Below are 17,037 nucleotides of genomic sequence, written 5' to 3'. Positions count from 1 at the left end.
GCTTACTGTGCACATCGTTCATTCTCGCTGCCATAAGCTTTGGCACTTAACGGGAAAGGTTTTCCTGCTATGAGTGAGTATAGAGGCATACTATGCATCCAGGCAATAATTTTGTTAGAGTATTTAGGAGGCATTTATTTCTTCGATTGCTGCTCCTTCTGTGGAAGGTTTTGAAAGCTGAAACCTGACTTGCAAAGCGGGATAGCTGGGAATAGCTGCAGTAAAATGTTCCGGTATTTTCAAAACATGGAAGATACTGTGAAGGGTAAGGTTGCAACAGTGTTGTGGGTTTTTTAATGACATTGTTAAATTGTACTTGGAGAATAGATGGCAGAACTTTGAGATACAGACTTCAGAAGGCTGTTGGTCAAAACCTAAGTTTTCTGCTTTGCAAGAGCTGTACAAAATTTGGTGGCTAGAGGACAAATATTAGAGAACGAGGACATAACATATCTTCTACCTTCCAAAGGCGCCTTCCAAAGCTCCTCTGTTAGCAACTTTCTCACGCTGCAGTGACTTTTTCAGAGGTGGCCTGGTGAGTTGGCAGAGCCTCTTAGCAGCTTATTTGTCTTAAAAAAAAAAAAAAAAATAGGCACAAAGGTTCTACAGTCAGTTTGGTGTTAGACAACCTGTTTGTTTCCTTGGTTAAAACAGAATCCGTCCATTCATCCACTCTGCTTTATGCATTTGTGAGCGAAGTGGGGAATGGTGGATATATGCTTCTGTGTTCCTCTGTTAATGCTGTCTCAGGTTTGGTTTGAAGTATATGCAGTAGTATGACTGCCATACAGAAGTACTGGAGAGAATAATCAAAACAGTTTGGCTTGTTAAGTGTAATTTTCTCAGAAGCAAACAAGTTTTGCTTCATTTTATCTACCATTTGTAATTTTGTGTAATATTACTAGACTGGAAAATTGGTAAAGGTCATGCTGTATATCCATTAGTAATGCTTGATATTTCTAAAACAGAAACTGCTTCAGGCTTGCAAATCCTTTATTAGGTTTTGCACAGTACAGATAAGGATTTTGCTTTAATTTTCAAACTTGCATGCTTTGGAATTGCAGAAAACTTAGGTTTTGCCAAGCTAAGGAGAAAACTTCAGATACTTCCTGTATATAATGTCTGTTCCACTGCAAGAAGCTGTAGCTGACTTTGTTTTATTACACTGTTCTGCATCCTTCTTTCATAGGACTGGATGAAAGCTCTGCAGATGTTTTGCAGTTTAAGAAAAACCAGTCCAGGAACATCAAATAAACGTCTACGTCAGGTGAAGCTGATACTATGGGGTTGGAGGTGCATGTGGAAGAGCATTTTGTCTCCTAGTTGCAAAAGGATACTGATAAATCTCATAATTTTACTTTCAACAGTAGTAAATCCTGCATGTACTTACTACTTTTCAGAGCTGTGCAGTACCCTTGTGAAACTGACCAGTATGACCTACACTTTGTTATAATATCTGTATATATAAAGCCCATAACGGCTTTAGGCACTCTGCACATTCTTTGCTAGGTATTATTTTCTGAACACATTTGAGTAAAAATGTAAAGAAGTCAGCGTTTGTATTGTCTTAACTTTTACAATTTACCACACATGGGAAACTTTAAAAATTTGAGAGACTTACGTGACACATAAACAAAATACTTATTTAACTAATGTTACTCATTTTCAGTAACAAATACATGCTGAACCATGCTTGTGGCTTAATTTCTCTTGGCCTCTTGAAAGTGCTGTGTTTGTCAGAATTTCCTCAGAGGTAGGGGACAGATAGTCATAAATGGCTAAGTCTTCAGAGAATAACACAAAAATACTTGCAAGAATCCCTGATATTTTTGAATGTTAGGAATATTGAATGTAGTTATTTTAACAGACAGTGGAGAAAGGAGTAAAATAGGATATTTTCCAGGATGCACAGCTATTCTGTAGTTAACATTAAAGATGTTTGGATACTTCTGAATAAACGAACTAAATTAGGTGAATTTACAGATAAAGTGGTAAGTTAAATTGAGGGCTTCAAGCTGCAAAAGCAAAGCAAAAAGAGTGACAATCTGAAATAATTCTTTACTTCAAAAAGTGAAGAAAACACTCATCTACATAAAGAAATAGATTGTAATGCGTTGCACAAGGAAATTTTATGTAATCTGTTAGGAAAGCACCAAATAAGCCACTGTGTTTGGAATCATCCATGACTCTTATTCAAGGTGCCAGCCTTTGATTTCAGTAAAATTTGCTGTGCATAGAAAAGTTAGTATTAGCAAATCCTAATGCCTCAAAGCTCATTTTAAAAGAAGAAAACAAGATGCCTTAAAAGCATGGGGCTGGAGATTTGTTTTCAGTAATTATTTGAGCCACTCTTATTTTGTCACTGGTGCCTCTTAAAATGTTGTTCCATTACTTCTGTTCGTTGCTGCTCTTCCTAGGAAATTTTAGTTTGTGTTCAGTAATCATATAGTAACATTAAGCCTCCACACAGAGGATAAAAAAATAATTCATTCATGTGTTTTGTATTTCTGTTTTAGCAACAAAAAGTAAATTTTGTGTAATTTTTTTTTTTTTTTAGGTCAGCAGTCTTATTTTGCATGTAGAAGAAGCTCATACGCTCCCAGTAAAGCATTTTACTAATCCGTATTGTAACATCTACCTGAACAGTGTCCAGGTAGCAAAAACACACATCAGGGAAGGGCAGAACCCTGTGTGGTCAGAAGAATTTGTCTTTGAGTAAGTCTTAATCTTCTTGAATTACAGAATTTCATTTGTAAGTTGCATTGCATTTAAGATTCTTAACATTGTGTACTGTTCTGCATATGCTTTTTAAAAATACTTTAAGCTGAATTCTGCATGGGCAGAATTTTCTGTAGGCACCTAAATATCTTTGTTAATGTAAGTGTCTTTGGCTGACTGTGAGAACTCAGGATTGAAATGAGTTTAGAATAAGCTTAAATTTCAGCCAAGTATAGTATTAATTGAGGCTTTCTGTCTTTTCTCCTAGTGATCTTTCATCTGATATTAATAGATTTGAGATAAGTCTTAGTAACAAAACAAAGAAAAGTAAAGATCCAGATATATGTAAGTATTTTTCTGTAAAAGATGCATATATATTGCAGCAATGGATACTTTGTGTGGTTTTCGTTACTCTTGTCAAACATCATCACAAGAGAATTAAGTGTATTTTCATGCTCACCATACTGCTGTGTTCATATGTTTTGGATGTCTGGTACTGGCTTTCCATTAATGTTTTTACAATGAGAACCTGCGTGTTTTTTAGTAGTGAAATGCATAGTATTCCAGTCGTGTGTATCTGGTGGCTTTCCTGGCTCTGCTCTAGAGTAGCTGTTGTGTTAAACAATGAATGTTGTTACCAGAAAGCAAGAGGCAAGAGAAGCTGTCGGTATTAGTCTGCTTCATAAAACTACAAGTTCCATGGAGTTTTAAGTCTGATTGCATGGAATTCCTTCTCAGTCTTTTTAGTCATTTCCAGTGAGAAAGGGAGGGAAAAGAAAGTTGTAGTACTTTCATCATGTTAAAAAAAAAAAAGTGTATATTTTTAAAATTCTTGTAGTCTCTGAACAAAATTTGCCTTGTTTCCTTTCCATTTTACTTCATCTGTCTGCTTTCCTTGTAGCCTCTCTTGGGCTTAAACCTCAAGCTACCTCCATATCACTTTGAATGGGAAAGGATCTGTATTTTCTTCTGCCTTTTACAGAAATTCCCAAGAATTTATTTTCCTCACATAACCCGGACAGCTGCTTCTTCAACTGTCATTTTGTTTCTGTTCCAGCAAATTAACAGCAAGCTGGTAAAATCTATCAGCTTTCTAGATATTGTTTGAAGAATGTGGATTCTTATTTTTTAAGAATGTGGATTTTTTTTTTTTTTTTTAAGTTTAGTTATCTTCCCACACAATGTGTTTTTTCGTTATTTTTTTTCTTATTCAAGGTATCTTGTTTCCCACCATACTTGTTCTGGAGCAGCTTCAGCCCCCTGCCTCCTCTTCGCTGCCTGCAGGGCAGGACACCCTCCCCGCCTTCTTCAATTTTTTTTTTCTTCTCCATTGTGTTCAGAGCTGTCTGTTCCAAAGCCTGTCAAAGTATTTATAATCTATTGCCGTTGTTTTCAGTTTGCATGTATTGTGTTACTGGCCTGTTACGTTTGCCTCAGTCCTAATTTCTTGATTTTCGTCTTTTTTTTTTTTTTTTTGAGATCTGTAGAGAAACCTTGACCAACGCAGAAGAATTACTAATCATTTTGAATGCTCTTGCAGAACCTAATTCAATTTCAGGCCTCTTTCTCCTTCCTCTGACTAGAAAATTTTCTGCAGAGCGGAGGAAAAAAAAAATATTCCCTCTGAGACACAAAAGGGGTGTAACTGCAGTTGTGACTGTGTTCTTGCACTGTTCTTTTTTGAGCTGGAAAACTCATTATCTGTCTACACCAAAGCTGTAGTTGGTAAAAGAATCTTTAAAAGGATAATTCTTGAGTGGGATACTTCAGTAACGTCTTTAAAAATGTTTTTGTAGCTTCCTCCTCTCTGTCCAGATTACAGAGGTTGTGTTGGCTTTGGGTGCATCCAGCTGGTGGGAGGTGGCAGAAGGTTTCCTTATCTAGGTCAGGAGCAGAGCGGGCTGAGTTTCTTAGTTGCAGTTAGGTACACTCTTACAGCATAGCCCAACAGCCCTTTCATTTTGGGATAAGGATTAGTCTAAGCCAATTTGAATGAACGCATATCTCTGCTTACATCCCCGGCCCTATTTAATATGTTAAATGCAGGGGGGGAAAAATGAGCTAAACCAGACTTTATTCTACGTACCAATGTGCCGGGTTGCCTGCATAACCCTTGAACTCTTCAAAAGCAAAAGAATTGTTTCCCTTCCTGAACATCCTGCTTTGCAACCACAGCTGTTAAACATGGACTGCTATGCAGTGGGAGTCAGGTGAAGCTGGTATTATTCATCCTCCCAGTTAAATAGTGAAGTCGGCTTTTCAGCTTGCTTTTCCTGCCATGTAATGCAGATTGAAGGCCCAAAATTCTATTATTGGTCTCCCTGCTTTATTTCTTTCATGGTAACACACACAAGTTAAATACCAAAATGTTACCTGCACGGAGGCTGTTTTTTCAGTATTTTAAAATAGTTCCCGAGCTTTCAAGTCTTCGACTTTCAAGTTTGCCTATTATGAGTATTCCATAATTATTTCAGTATTTTTGTTTTTTAAAAGTATTTCATATAGTCAGAAATTATACTAAACAGTTTAATATCAATTCTATTTAAATTCTCTTTGTTTCTCTAACTGTAAATTGCATGAGGATTTATTCAAGTAAGTATATATAATATGCCTTGAAAAAAAAAAAACACCCTAGAATGTATTAGTAGACTTCATCTCCTGCTACTGCAAACTGAGATGCTCAGGTACGATTAGGCAGTTGAATTAGTAAATTTCTCGGGACAATACCACACAGTGTTGAACTGGAGTGGAAGTGCTGGTTTGTTTTTGCACTGTGATAGTGGATTAATTTCAAATTGGTTCATGTTGGAAAAAGAAACATTATTATAATGGAAGTGGTCACCTCATGCAGGCAAGTCCATACAGCAAAGTGTTAGTCAATGTTTTTCCTTTCAGGCACAGTTATTTTTTTGCAGTAGTGCCAAAGCTTGGTTTTGAAACTGATGTCTGAGATTACTGGAGGATGGGGCTGTGCTAACGTGGCAGTGACTTGTGGCTGCGAAAGGCAGGATTTAGTATGTCCATGCAATTTCCTCTTTCTCAAGATTTCAAATGGCTTTTATTCTGAAACAGAAATGAGATATTTTTTTTTTAGGATTTTTTTGATGGTTCTGTTTTGTTCTGGCAGGGTTAGACAAAGACTTCAGAGTAAATTCAGATTCATCTCCAGTCTGAGGACTGGAACAAACCTGAGTTTGAAACACTTTTGACTTTGATTCCCAGGTTATAATTATTAACAACCAAAATACAATCTTGTTACTAAACGTTATGCCTGAAGTTTCATAAATGATTAAGAAACCTCAGTATTATATATATATATATATTTTTTTTTGTACTAGTGTTCATGTAAAGTGTTGTGATTCTTTTTGGATCAAGATTGTTGTCAGGAGAATTCTTACCTGGACGGAAGAGGTCAACTATTGTTTGTTTTGATGATTTTCTGTATACTTGTTTCTCTTTTAAAATGTGCTATATTGCAAGTGTAAATATCCTGAATTTTTCAACTAATAGCATTCTTTTACTGAACATAGCCAACTAATTCAATGTAGACTGCTAAATGGGAAAAGGTCTTGTTCCTTTAAAGTTATTGAATATAAATTACAATAGTAACTGTTCTGTAGTCCCTATACAGATATTTCTGTTCTGACCTATCTATTTTTTTTAAAACAAAGCAAGATTGTAGTATTTATATTATAGCTATGAAGTGCTACTATAGCGACAGGGAAAAATTAAATCATCAGTTTATTCTAGATCCTGTATTTCATTCACCATTCCTTTCGCCAAGACGTACATGCATGTGCAAGCAAAATAAGAAGAAAACCACATTGCTTAGGTGCAGATACAGGAGCTTTGATGCTGGGGAGAAATATTCTAGGAAAAGTCAATTGATTGTCTCGTCAACAGACATATTCCTATCCACACTGGTGATAAGTAGCAGGTGATGATGAATTGTTTTTCACACTACTTGACCAATTTGAATGCGTTATCAGTTATATCAGTTCATGAGCTCCAAGGAATATGGAATAGGTAACAGGAATGTCCCGAAGTGAGCATTATAAATGTGATGGTTTTCTGTTCCAGTATCAAATGATATCCTGCTGTGTATTGCAACACTGGGGCCATGGGAAGTCTACTGGAACTGTTCTCAATTTCTGCCAGGTGTGGTCTACGGGCTTTGCAAATATGTGTGGGGAAAAAAAAACAACACAAAAAACCCAAAACAAAACAAAACTCCTGGTTGTTGGTTGGTGGTTTTTCTTTTTTTTAATGTGAGGACCTTAAAAGCAGATCTCCTTTATAGGCATGGAAAGAGAGGGTGATTGCTTGAAAGATCCAGACTGACAGCTAGATGTGAAACTTGAACTGTGGAGCCCGCTTGGAGCGTGGTGGGTGCTTCACAGGCACAGTGTTGCCTCTGCAAGTGCCTGGACCCTTTCTGTGCGAAATAACTTGGCTCAGGAGCACATCTGCCTGCTCCGGAGGAGCCTGTACTCTGACTGCAGCAGGTTGCTGGCTGGCTGCTGGGCCAGAATTCAGCTGCAGTCCAGGGCATTGCTTGGTGATTGCAAGGTGCCAACACCACTGAACGGTGCATTAATGATTTGGCCATTCTTGAGTTGACTTTCATCATTACCTAGGCAGCCAGTTGCTTGGGAACACTTCTCGACATAATTTGCCTGAACTGTTACTGCCTTAACCTGAGAGTTCGTGTAAAAGAAATACAAACATATTGCAATGTTTGGGAAAGCCATAGCAGCACTATGATAATACATAGTAAGAAGTAACAGAGTAGTCATGGAGCAAACCTGATGGCGGCATCAGCCCAAGGCTGGAAAGCGGACAGTGAATTCTGAACACTTTGTCTATTTTCAGTTTCTGACTGCTGCCTGGATTTGCAGGGTAGCACTTTTTTACTCACTGTTACAAAGGGTGTTACAAAGAAAACTGTGTCAGTATTCATGCGGCATTTTTGAATGGATATGTATATATTCTTTGCAGAATACTTTATATTTCTTCAGTTTACAGGAGTCTGTTAAATCACTGAGGAGAGAATCTGTCAATATATTGATGTCAAAAATTTTGATTACTCTTATTCATAGTCTTGTGCTGAAACAAGATGACGTGCTGCAAATAAACTGTTTTTTCTTTCAATAGTAGCTCAGTTTCGCTGGGGATAACTTACTTGAACAATGCTTTTTTTCCTGAAGTGTTTATGCGTTGCCAGTTAAGCCGATTGCAAAAAGGACATGCAACAGATGAATGGTTTCAACTCAGTTCCCACGTACCATTAAAGGGTATTGAGCCAGGATCTTTGCGTGTTCGAGCACGATATTCTATGGAGAAGATCATGCCAGAAGAGGAGTACAATGAGTTTAAAGAGGTATGAAGTCGATTAACTTTCCTTGGTTTATCTGTCAAAACTAATTTTGTTGGTTGGTTGAGATGGATATCCATAACACTGGTTGACAATATTAAATAATATTTATAGTGACATCTATGTATCACTACAGATGTATGATACCAGTTTTTCCAAAGCTGTTATATGTTAGGAGAAGCTTCTGAATATTTTAAAATTCTGTTTTTCTTTCAGCTTATACTCCAGAAAGAACTTCATGTAGTCTACGCCTTATCACACGTTTGTGGACAGGACAGAACACTGTTGGCTGGCATTTTATTGAAGATTTTTCTTCATGAAAAGCTTGAGTCCTTGTTGTTACGAACACTAAATGACAGGGAGATAAGCATGGAAGGTACTGCATGAAATTACACTGAAGTTTACTGGAACTCTGGGCAGTTGGGGAGGGAAGGGCTCCGGCACCTTCCTTTTTTTTCCCCTCCTCCTTTAGTTACAACATATGTCAAAGCGTAAACACAGCACAGTTACCCTCTGCTTTTTGTTGTCCCCTTTTCTCAGCTTTTCACTTTGCTGTCTTTTCATATAGATGAAGCTACTACCTTGTTTCGTGCCACCACTTTAGCAAGTACACTTATGGAGCAGTATATGAAAGCCACAGCAACCAGTTTTGTTCACCATGCACTGAAAGACTCTATATTAAAGATAATGGAGAGCAAGCAGTCCTGTGAGGTGATACCTTGAAATATGTTTTTAAACATTTCTTTTTGTTGACACAATTACCTACCGATTATTATATTTTATGTTTGCATTAAATATTAACTGCAGAGACATTTGTTAATTGCTCAGAACTAAAATCTGTTTACATGAGAAATACAGAAAATGAATTCATTAAGAGATACTGTTTTTTCCTAGATTTTGACTTGGAACAGTATTCACAGTAGAACTTTTAAAGTTTTTTAATTACAGTTTCTTTCAATTATCTATTTATTCTTTAGCAATTGTAGACTGTACTGTAGCAGGTACTGAATGTCCTAACCTAAGTTACTTCTAATAAACTCAAGATATTGTAGAAGTCAATGTGTGAACTCTAGTTTTAATTTAAAACTTTCTGATATTAAATGATTGTTACTGATCCAGACCCTCCTGACTTCTGTGTTTCACTTTAACTTAATTGTGGAAAGGATGGAAGTCCTCAGAAATGCCTGGAGTATTAGAGCTTAAAACTATTGCTTCTTCGCATTTCCTGACTAGCCATTGAAACAGACTTGTCAGTTCTCTAAGAAACTTGTACAGCAGCAGAATATTTAATTTACTTTGAAGTAGTATTCAGTGTGTAATGCTATGAAACTTTATATGTAGTTATAGTTAGGAGAAGAAACAATCTTTTCCTCTTTTTGTTTTAGTTAAATCCCTCAAAGTTAGAAAAAAATGAAGATGTAAACACTAATTTGGCACATCTACTCAGTATACTTTCAGAATTGGTGGAGAAAATATTCATGGCTGCAGAGATCCTGCCTCCGTAAGTTTGCACTCTTCTGTTCAGATTTGTATTTGAAAGTTCCTTTTTGTGTGAGTTACACTGCACCTTAAAATGATGTTCTTACTGGTTCATCTTCTGCTGATCAGTCATAAGTCTTCAGGGTTGCTGTAAGCTCACAGAGGAATATAGACAGGGGGAAAAAATAACACTTTCTGGAGTTAATAGTGCTTTTTGCACAAGCCTCTGGCTAGTACATGTGCTTTTCTTTGAAGGAGAAGCTACTAGATCCAAGAGGTCAGGAAAAGAATAATAATAAAAATAATCAATGTCGTATTTCCACAAAAAGGTAGAAGACAGTAGCTGTTAGTAGACAATTTTATAGATTTAAGTTGTTTCCAAATTCTTTCCACTCCTCTTCCTCTGAGATGGAATTATTAACACCATATTAAACATACAAGCAGGTACTAGTAGAGCGATACTGTGCTATGATTGCTTCTGTCTGCTCTGGAAATGCAGAGGTTTTATTTTTTTTTCCTTAATTGCTAAAATAACCTGTGTTCGTAGTTTAGATTTGAACCACATAATAAAAAGTGGATAGCACTAACAGGTTTTTTTCACTGTGTCATTAGTTTTTAAAGTGAACAAAATCCTCAATTCTGAGATGGCAGAGTAGTACAGAAGTGTTTCTTTTGTGTTAGTGCCAGCAAAGTTAACATTAAAAGTTGCACTCCTTTTAAGAATATGATGCAGCTCTCAGCATTTTCTAAAATACGCCAAAATTTTCCTTTTTTTTTTTTTTTAATGGGAGAGGACTGTTGCGGTGGTTGGTTAACTTTTAAACACCTAACCCTCATTTATAGACAAAATAGTTGTCATTTAGTTAAGGAAAAAAAAAAATTAAAAAATCAAACCATCAAAACTGTCTTTTTTTAAAAGAAAATGCTAATTAAGAAACAGGAAACAGACATGATGAAACATTTAATGCACATCTGGATAGTCAATGAATTGCATATAGAATTGTGTATTAATGAAGGTTTTCCCTTGCCATTCTTATTTAATATGAATTTATACATTTAGAAATTGACTTTTTTATAAATTTATTAACTTATCAATTAACTCTTAATTTAAAGCTTCTGTCTAAATTAGAAATGTAGAATTGATAATAGCTGCATCAATTAGGATTAATCTAGATCCTTTCTGACCAGCTTTTTTGATTCTGTAAGTTTAATAGAATGAGTAATTAGCTATTATCTTTGCAGGACGTTGAGGTATATTTATGGGTGCCTACAGAAATCTGTTCAAAACAAGTGGCCAGCTAATACCACCATGAGAACCAGAGTTGTTAGGTAAGTTACTTGTCACTTTATTCTGAAAATAAGCTTTTTCAAGTCTTGTTAAAGACATACTTCAGCGTGCTTACCTATGTTTCTTTCAGTGACGAGTCTTTATAGTACTTACATAGGTTACAGCTGTATTTAAGATATTTATGATGCTGAGGCATGATATCCCATTTGAAGATTATGAGCTTGCTAGATTTGTAATCATGTTCTTAAGAGCCTTGCCAGAGTAAGATGATGCAGTATGGACGTCAGTAGGGCTTTACTCAATAGCTTTAACTTTGAATTCACTTGCATTTTGTCAAGTTTTACAAACTAATTTAAAATAGCAATTCCCTTTTTTGTGCTGGAAAAGAAAAACTTCTCCGAAAGCAATAATTAACTTTCATGAAACCTATAGAGAGCAGTGCCCTCTGAAGACCATGTTCCTGTCACATGCCATCTGGGAGGACTGTGCCTTAGCTAGGGTCTTTTACGTAGAGTGTGCTAATTGCTGGAGAAATCCCACGTGGTTTAAGATCCATGCCCTTTAAAATGCAGACCCAACGTGGTAAGGAATCTAATACCTTCTCATAAAGACAATTGGGCTGTTGTTAGATTTTGCTGAGGTACTTTGTGCACTGGCATATTTTCTGCATCAGAGAAGGTTCTCGGTCACTGGTGTTGGGCTGCTGGTTCTGATCACTCTGAATCAACATTGCGTTGGTTTCCAAAACCACATAATTCTGTGCTGTCCCAGTTTTGTTTCACTTCTCTGCTCCAGCCCAATCATGTTGAAAAACAACAAAGCTCCTCTAAAAATGTTGCAGGAGGCTACTGAACCTGGTTCCTCTGAACTTGCACCAGCCACAAAACTCCAGTGTACATTCATAGACCAACGCAGTACACAAGTTCTTCCTCCAACACTGTCCATTACCAGTAGAGGTCAAACAACAGTCATTGACAAAGATGTGGTCTTGATACTGTATTTCTAAACACTACTGAGGGATTGAAGGGTATCAGAGCCACATCTTTCCTTTTTTGCAGTATCTGGCAGTCATATGATGTGCCAAGGTTAATCTCCCATGGAGGGAGTCCTTCATAGGATTTGTCTTTGACTTTGTTTATCATTTTGCCAACAGAAGCTTTGGCTTATGTCATCCAGGTTACCATTGCCTTGAAATTGAGGTTGCTATTATGGTGAGCACCAGCCTACTGAAAGGCTGTAGAGCTCAGCAGCGAATACCATATCTCTTTCTGTTCCTCCCCAGCTCCAGAAAGAACCATGTGGCCTTCCTTAGTGGACAGATGTCATTCAGGGTTTTCCAGAAGTCTCTACTGTATGCTATAAATATTGGATCCCTTTCTCTTGGGATGCTAGTCTTCACAAGTGGATACTTCTGGTTTCTCTGTAGTCTACAGTTTCACAGCCTTCAGTGATGAATATTGTCTTTTATTGCACTATTTTTGGTCCAAGAATGATCAAATATTCAGAGGCAGATAGACAGTTTTTAGATGTCAGTGTAGCTTCCCTGCTCTATCATTCAGAAAGTGCTTCCATTTCACTCTGGTCATAAAGCCCCCATCTAGGTATTGACTCATTTTTAATTTGGGCAGGTTGACCAGGGTAAGCAGCACCAGATCTTCAGTATCAGCAAGGTCCATCCTAGATTGATACCTCATTGGCCTTGAACTTTGCGCACTTTAAAAGAGGAATTGGTGTATATGCCATGACTTCAAAATTAATTACTTTCTCATAGCTTTAAAAATCACACCACAGAAAATATTTTAGCTTCACATATGGCCAAGAATTGTTGTTTACCAGCCTGTAATTCATAATTCTTGGAGAAATAAGAAATTTTCTAGAACAGTATGTATTGGGTATCTTGGACGCCATTTTCAAGTAATATGGACATTACCATCACCATGTACTTACCAACAGGGCAGGTAGTGTGAGGTCCCCTTCCTTCCTTTGTAAGTGGTCAGGCTTTGTTAGTGCTGTAGTGAAAACCACTTGGTGGTGCCCAAGCACTCTGAACAAAACTAAGATTTAGATTGTTTTAGTTGGTCCATATGTCAATTCATTGTATAGCAATTAGCTGGAATTGAGGTTAACCTGAGGTTGATGTTTTTTACTTTTGCTATTAACAGAAAGTGAGACTTTTCTCATGCTACTGAAGGCTATTCTGGGTTTCTGTTGAATGAGTTCCTAGTTCTGCAGTCGAATCAAAGCCCTTTTATCCCAGCTTTCTAGATGGCAGCAAATACTTCATGGAGAAAAGTAGCAGATCCCTTATTGTTTTTCTGCTGTAGCATACTGTCATCAGGATATGGATCGGCTTAAGCTGCCCTAAAGCTGTGTTGCTGCCAGAAGAAAGGTTCCCTTTGCCCACCCGCTCCTGTGCTCCTCCTTACCCAGGCTTGTGGGAGTGGGTGGCTCCCACATCCCGTGGGATGGATGCCTTGTGGTAGCAGACAATGGAAAACCTTTGGGAGGTCAGAGACCAGGGGTGGCTTATTTTTGAAGCTGGTGTGGTCCGAGATTGGCTTCAGTATAACTTCACAGTTAAGTTCTTCCCGCAGGGTTTCAGCAGTTCCCTTTCATTGGGAGATCAATATGCCTGTTCTTTCAGCATTTACCATAGCTGAAGTCACAGGGTGATATTCTTAATTTGTTAACGTATTCAGAGAGTATAGACTGGTTGGTTGGTGCCCATCTCAAAAAAGATTCCGTGCTAATTTGAATGCTTAAAAACTACACAATTTTACAGTAATTCTCTAATTTTATTGAACAAAATACTTTTTTTTTTTCCCATTTCAGTGGCTTTGTTTTTCTTCGACTGATTTGTCCTGCTATCCTGAACCCAAGGATGTTTAATATCATCTCAGGTGAGTGTATGTTTCAGATTGAATTCATACTTCATACAGTAGTAGGCATGGCATTACTGTAGTGTCTAATGTAGCATACAATGGTTTTTTTGAACACTGTGTCCAAAGTCGTGTTATCCATGTCACTTGACTGACTTCATAAGGCAGCCAACATGTGCTTTTCACCCTTAAAGGTTAGATTGTGGTTATCCCCAGTGTCGTTTTACAGTCCGGAAAAACATGCATTGTGGTATTTAATAACACAGTTTTAAGTTAAAAGTCTGGCAATGTGGAACATATTCTAGCAGTGTGAAAAATCTAAGTGTGTGATCTTCAGATGTCACTTCAAATACAATGCAACACCAAAGTTAATGGTTGAAATTCAACGGTATTTCTTAATTTAACAAGACTTACCAAGTTGAACATGTGTCTGCAGAGCTTGGAATACATTTGTGCACCTAAAAAATTATACTTGAGTAACTTGTTTGAACATGCTGCTTAGATAGGTTCCAGCCATTGGGGAAGTCTTTACTTCAACTCATTAATTACAGTCAATCTCAAACACGGAATCTTAAAGATGAGAGAGAGAGGGGTGGCATTTAGAAAGGGTAGGTTGTGCAGAGTTGAGGTACCTCCTAACCTGGGTTGCTCTGTGTCTGCAGCTGTAAAAAGTTACCTGTAAATTTGAGTAGTCCCCTTTAAGCTTGTCTATCAACATTAAAGTTTTGTTCTGTACGGAACTCTTACAGAAAACCAATGTTCACATTCATGTATTCTTGTGGACATTACTAAAGCAACGCAAGTTTTATTTCACCAAGTGACATCTTCCACACACACTTCTGTTATAATATTAAAAATATTTTAATCCATGAAAAAAATATGAATTGGAGAAGAGCTTGACTTTCCTGTGACTGCTGTTAGTTTTAAATGGAATGCTCTGTAACTGTCTGTTTTCCTGCCAGATTCTCCTTCCCCCACTGCTGCAAGAACGCTGACGCTGGTCGCCAAGTCTGTGCAGAATTTAGCAAACCTGGTTGAATTTGGAGCTAAGGTGAATATAATTTTGCACACACAGAATAGCCTAAAACTGTTTCCAGGAAGTTTCAATATATCTGTGTAATACAGGCAAAATCTGTTGCTATTTTGTCATGCAAAGCCTGACACATGACATGTTTGTCCTCATCTGCAAGGGGGCCTCACTGCTGCAGTTTTTTCTGTCCTCTTAATTTAGAGCTGTACAGGGTGTTGATCTGAGCTACAGCAGTAGCGTAAAGTCTGGCCACACTGGGAAGAGGAGCCATAACCATTTGAGAGGAGGTTATGTAGAAACTTGCATTAATGACTCGGTACATCCCAGGATTTTTTTTTTTGAATATCCGTATTAAAAAGACAACTGAGAATTGCTAGAGCAGGAATCTGTGATGGGAAAGAATCAGAAGGATAAATACCCTGCCTTAAATAGATGATGGGAGCTTTTTTTTGCATTTCCATTATTTGATGGGAAAGGGGAGGCATCTTTCAGTAATATTGGCATGGTTCTATACACAACCCTGAAATGCATTCCACACACATGTTCTATCTATATATAGTAATTAACTTTCAGATTGAGACTAATCAGGCCTAAATTCTCATCTTGGTATAGACTATCCAATTCTGAAGCAAATGAAGAACTGCCAACCTCTGACTCTCACCCCTCCCTCACTTTCACCCTGCATTTACTTACTCCTTAGGTTGGTGTTTTCTGTGGTACAGCATTTCAAAGCACCCTTTCTGTTTGTACTCACTTTCATATTGCTAGACATAATTCATATTATGAATCAAGTGTACATATTGTGCTTTTTAAAAAGCCCCTGCTTTCAGTAAAATTTGTATTATAACATTAGCAGAATGCCAGCAACCACTCGTCTGTCTTGGTTCCCAGACTGAAACACGGTTGAAAAATAAATCTGCTGACTTAAGCATAGTGAAAGTGACTTCAGACTGGCATGATGAAGTTATTTCTCTGGCACATATAACTTGGAACATAAGCGTTAATGACAGAACAAGAAAGAGGGCACTCATTCCTGATCATACCTTGCAAAGTAGAGTGTTTGTTTATGTCAGCTAGGTATAAAAAGACACTTGTCGTAATACAAATTCATGCCACTGTGCATGTGTAAGAAAATTTCTGAATCTGAGATTCTGAATTTTCTAAGAAAATACAAATTCTGTAGTCTTCTGACTGGCTGCACGCCAGACATCAGAAATTAATTTGAAAAAATAAAATAACTGCAGATGACATACGTGTTTTGCAGTGTCATTTGTCTGACTGCACTGTGCTCACGTCAGGTGTGATAGTTATCTCGGCGTTAATTTGTTCTAATGAATACTTTTAAAATTACTAGGAGCCATACATGGAAGGGGTAAATCCATTCATCAAGAGCAACAAACATCGCATGATCATGTTCTTGGATGAACTTGGGGTAAGCGGTTAAAAAAATCTTTACTGGGAGTTACATAGCAGCGTTGTAAATTAAAATTCTTTACACTTATTAATTACCTTAAAAATGCATCAGCTCCCCACACCATTTTGAATTCTTGTGACGGAATAATTTTTTCTTATGCATGTATAGAAACTGCAGATTGCTGGCCTGTCATATGGAATTAAAACCATCAGATGTCATCTTAGACTTTATTCATTTAGCACCTCTGTAGATGTAAGAAGCTCAAATAGATTTTATAGCTATAAGGATTAGAAATTTTGGCCAAAAATACAAATATTTTAAAAATATCTTCTAAAATAAGAGTTCTTATATATAATTTGTACGGTTTTGACCAGAGATTGAAATTAGGTTTTGCTTTAAAAAATAGTAGGTTAAAATTCAGTTATGCATTACCAAATGTATCACTGCATGCATTCGAGATATTGTAGTTTGGAAGCAAACTGCAATTACTGTATTCTTTTAAACTCTTAGTTTTGTGTATGATAGCTATAACAGGAATTAGGTCCTCATGTTTATGTATATATTTTTAAACAAGAATTCATTTCAAAAACCAAAATGAAAAAAATGTGTCAAGCTTCCTGAATAGATCCCTTAAAAATGACCTAGAAGACAGCTCAGAATATTTTCAGAAAATATAAAAGTGTGTGGCATTTGGTTAGGTTGTCATATGTCACCTTTTTCTGTTTAAATTGCAACTTCTGCATATTATGTTAGTTGTCTTTAAATGACAGATTTTGCATAAGGGCTCTGAAAACTATTAGTTTGAAAATAACTTGGATTAATCTGTTTTAATTACATCATCATTTTATGACCAGT

The 17,037-nt window shown here is 37.0% G+C and overlaps 1 protein-coding gene across 1 annotated transcript in view; it reads left to right on the top strand.

Annotated features, from left to right (window-relative positions):
- RASA1 (RAS p21 protein activator (GTPase activating protein) 1) overlaps positions 1–17,037 on the top strand; it is a 64,269-nt gene that overhangs the window by 45,040 nt on the left and 2,192 nt on the right. The window contains exons 14-24 of the mRNA XM_009886880.1: positions 1,190–1,267; positions 2,558–2,715; positions 2,987–3,063; positions 7,926–8,098; positions 8,309–8,468; positions 8,661–8,803; positions 9,478–9,593; positions 10,814–10,900; positions 13,692–13,759; positions 14,701–14,789; positions 16,123–16,200. Coding sequence (XP_009885182.1) covers positions 1,190–1,267; positions 2,558–2,715; positions 2,987–3,063; positions 7,926–8,098; positions 8,309–8,468; positions 8,661–8,803; positions 9,478–9,593; positions 10,814–10,900; positions 13,692–13,759; positions 14,701–14,789; positions 16,123–16,200 — 1,227 coding nt within the window. The remainder of the gene's footprint in view (positions 1–1,189; positions 1,268–2,557; positions 2,716–2,986; positions 3,064–7,925; positions 8,099–8,308; positions 8,469–8,660; positions 8,804–9,477; positions 9,594–10,813; positions 10,901–13,691; positions 13,760–14,700; positions 14,790–16,122; positions 16,201–17,037) is intronic.

This window comes from Charadrius vociferus, unplaced genomic scaffold (genome assembly GCF_000708025.1).
Source record: "Charadrius vociferus isolate BGI_N301 unplaced genomic scaffold, ASM70802v2 scaffold244, whole genome shotgun sequence".
NCBI lineage: Eukaryota > Metazoa > Chordata > Aves > Charadriiformes > Charadriidae > Charadrius > Charadrius vociferus.
The sequence above is the reverse complement of the archived record's forward strand: the minus strand, read 5'-3'. Positions and strand labels throughout refer to the sequence as shown.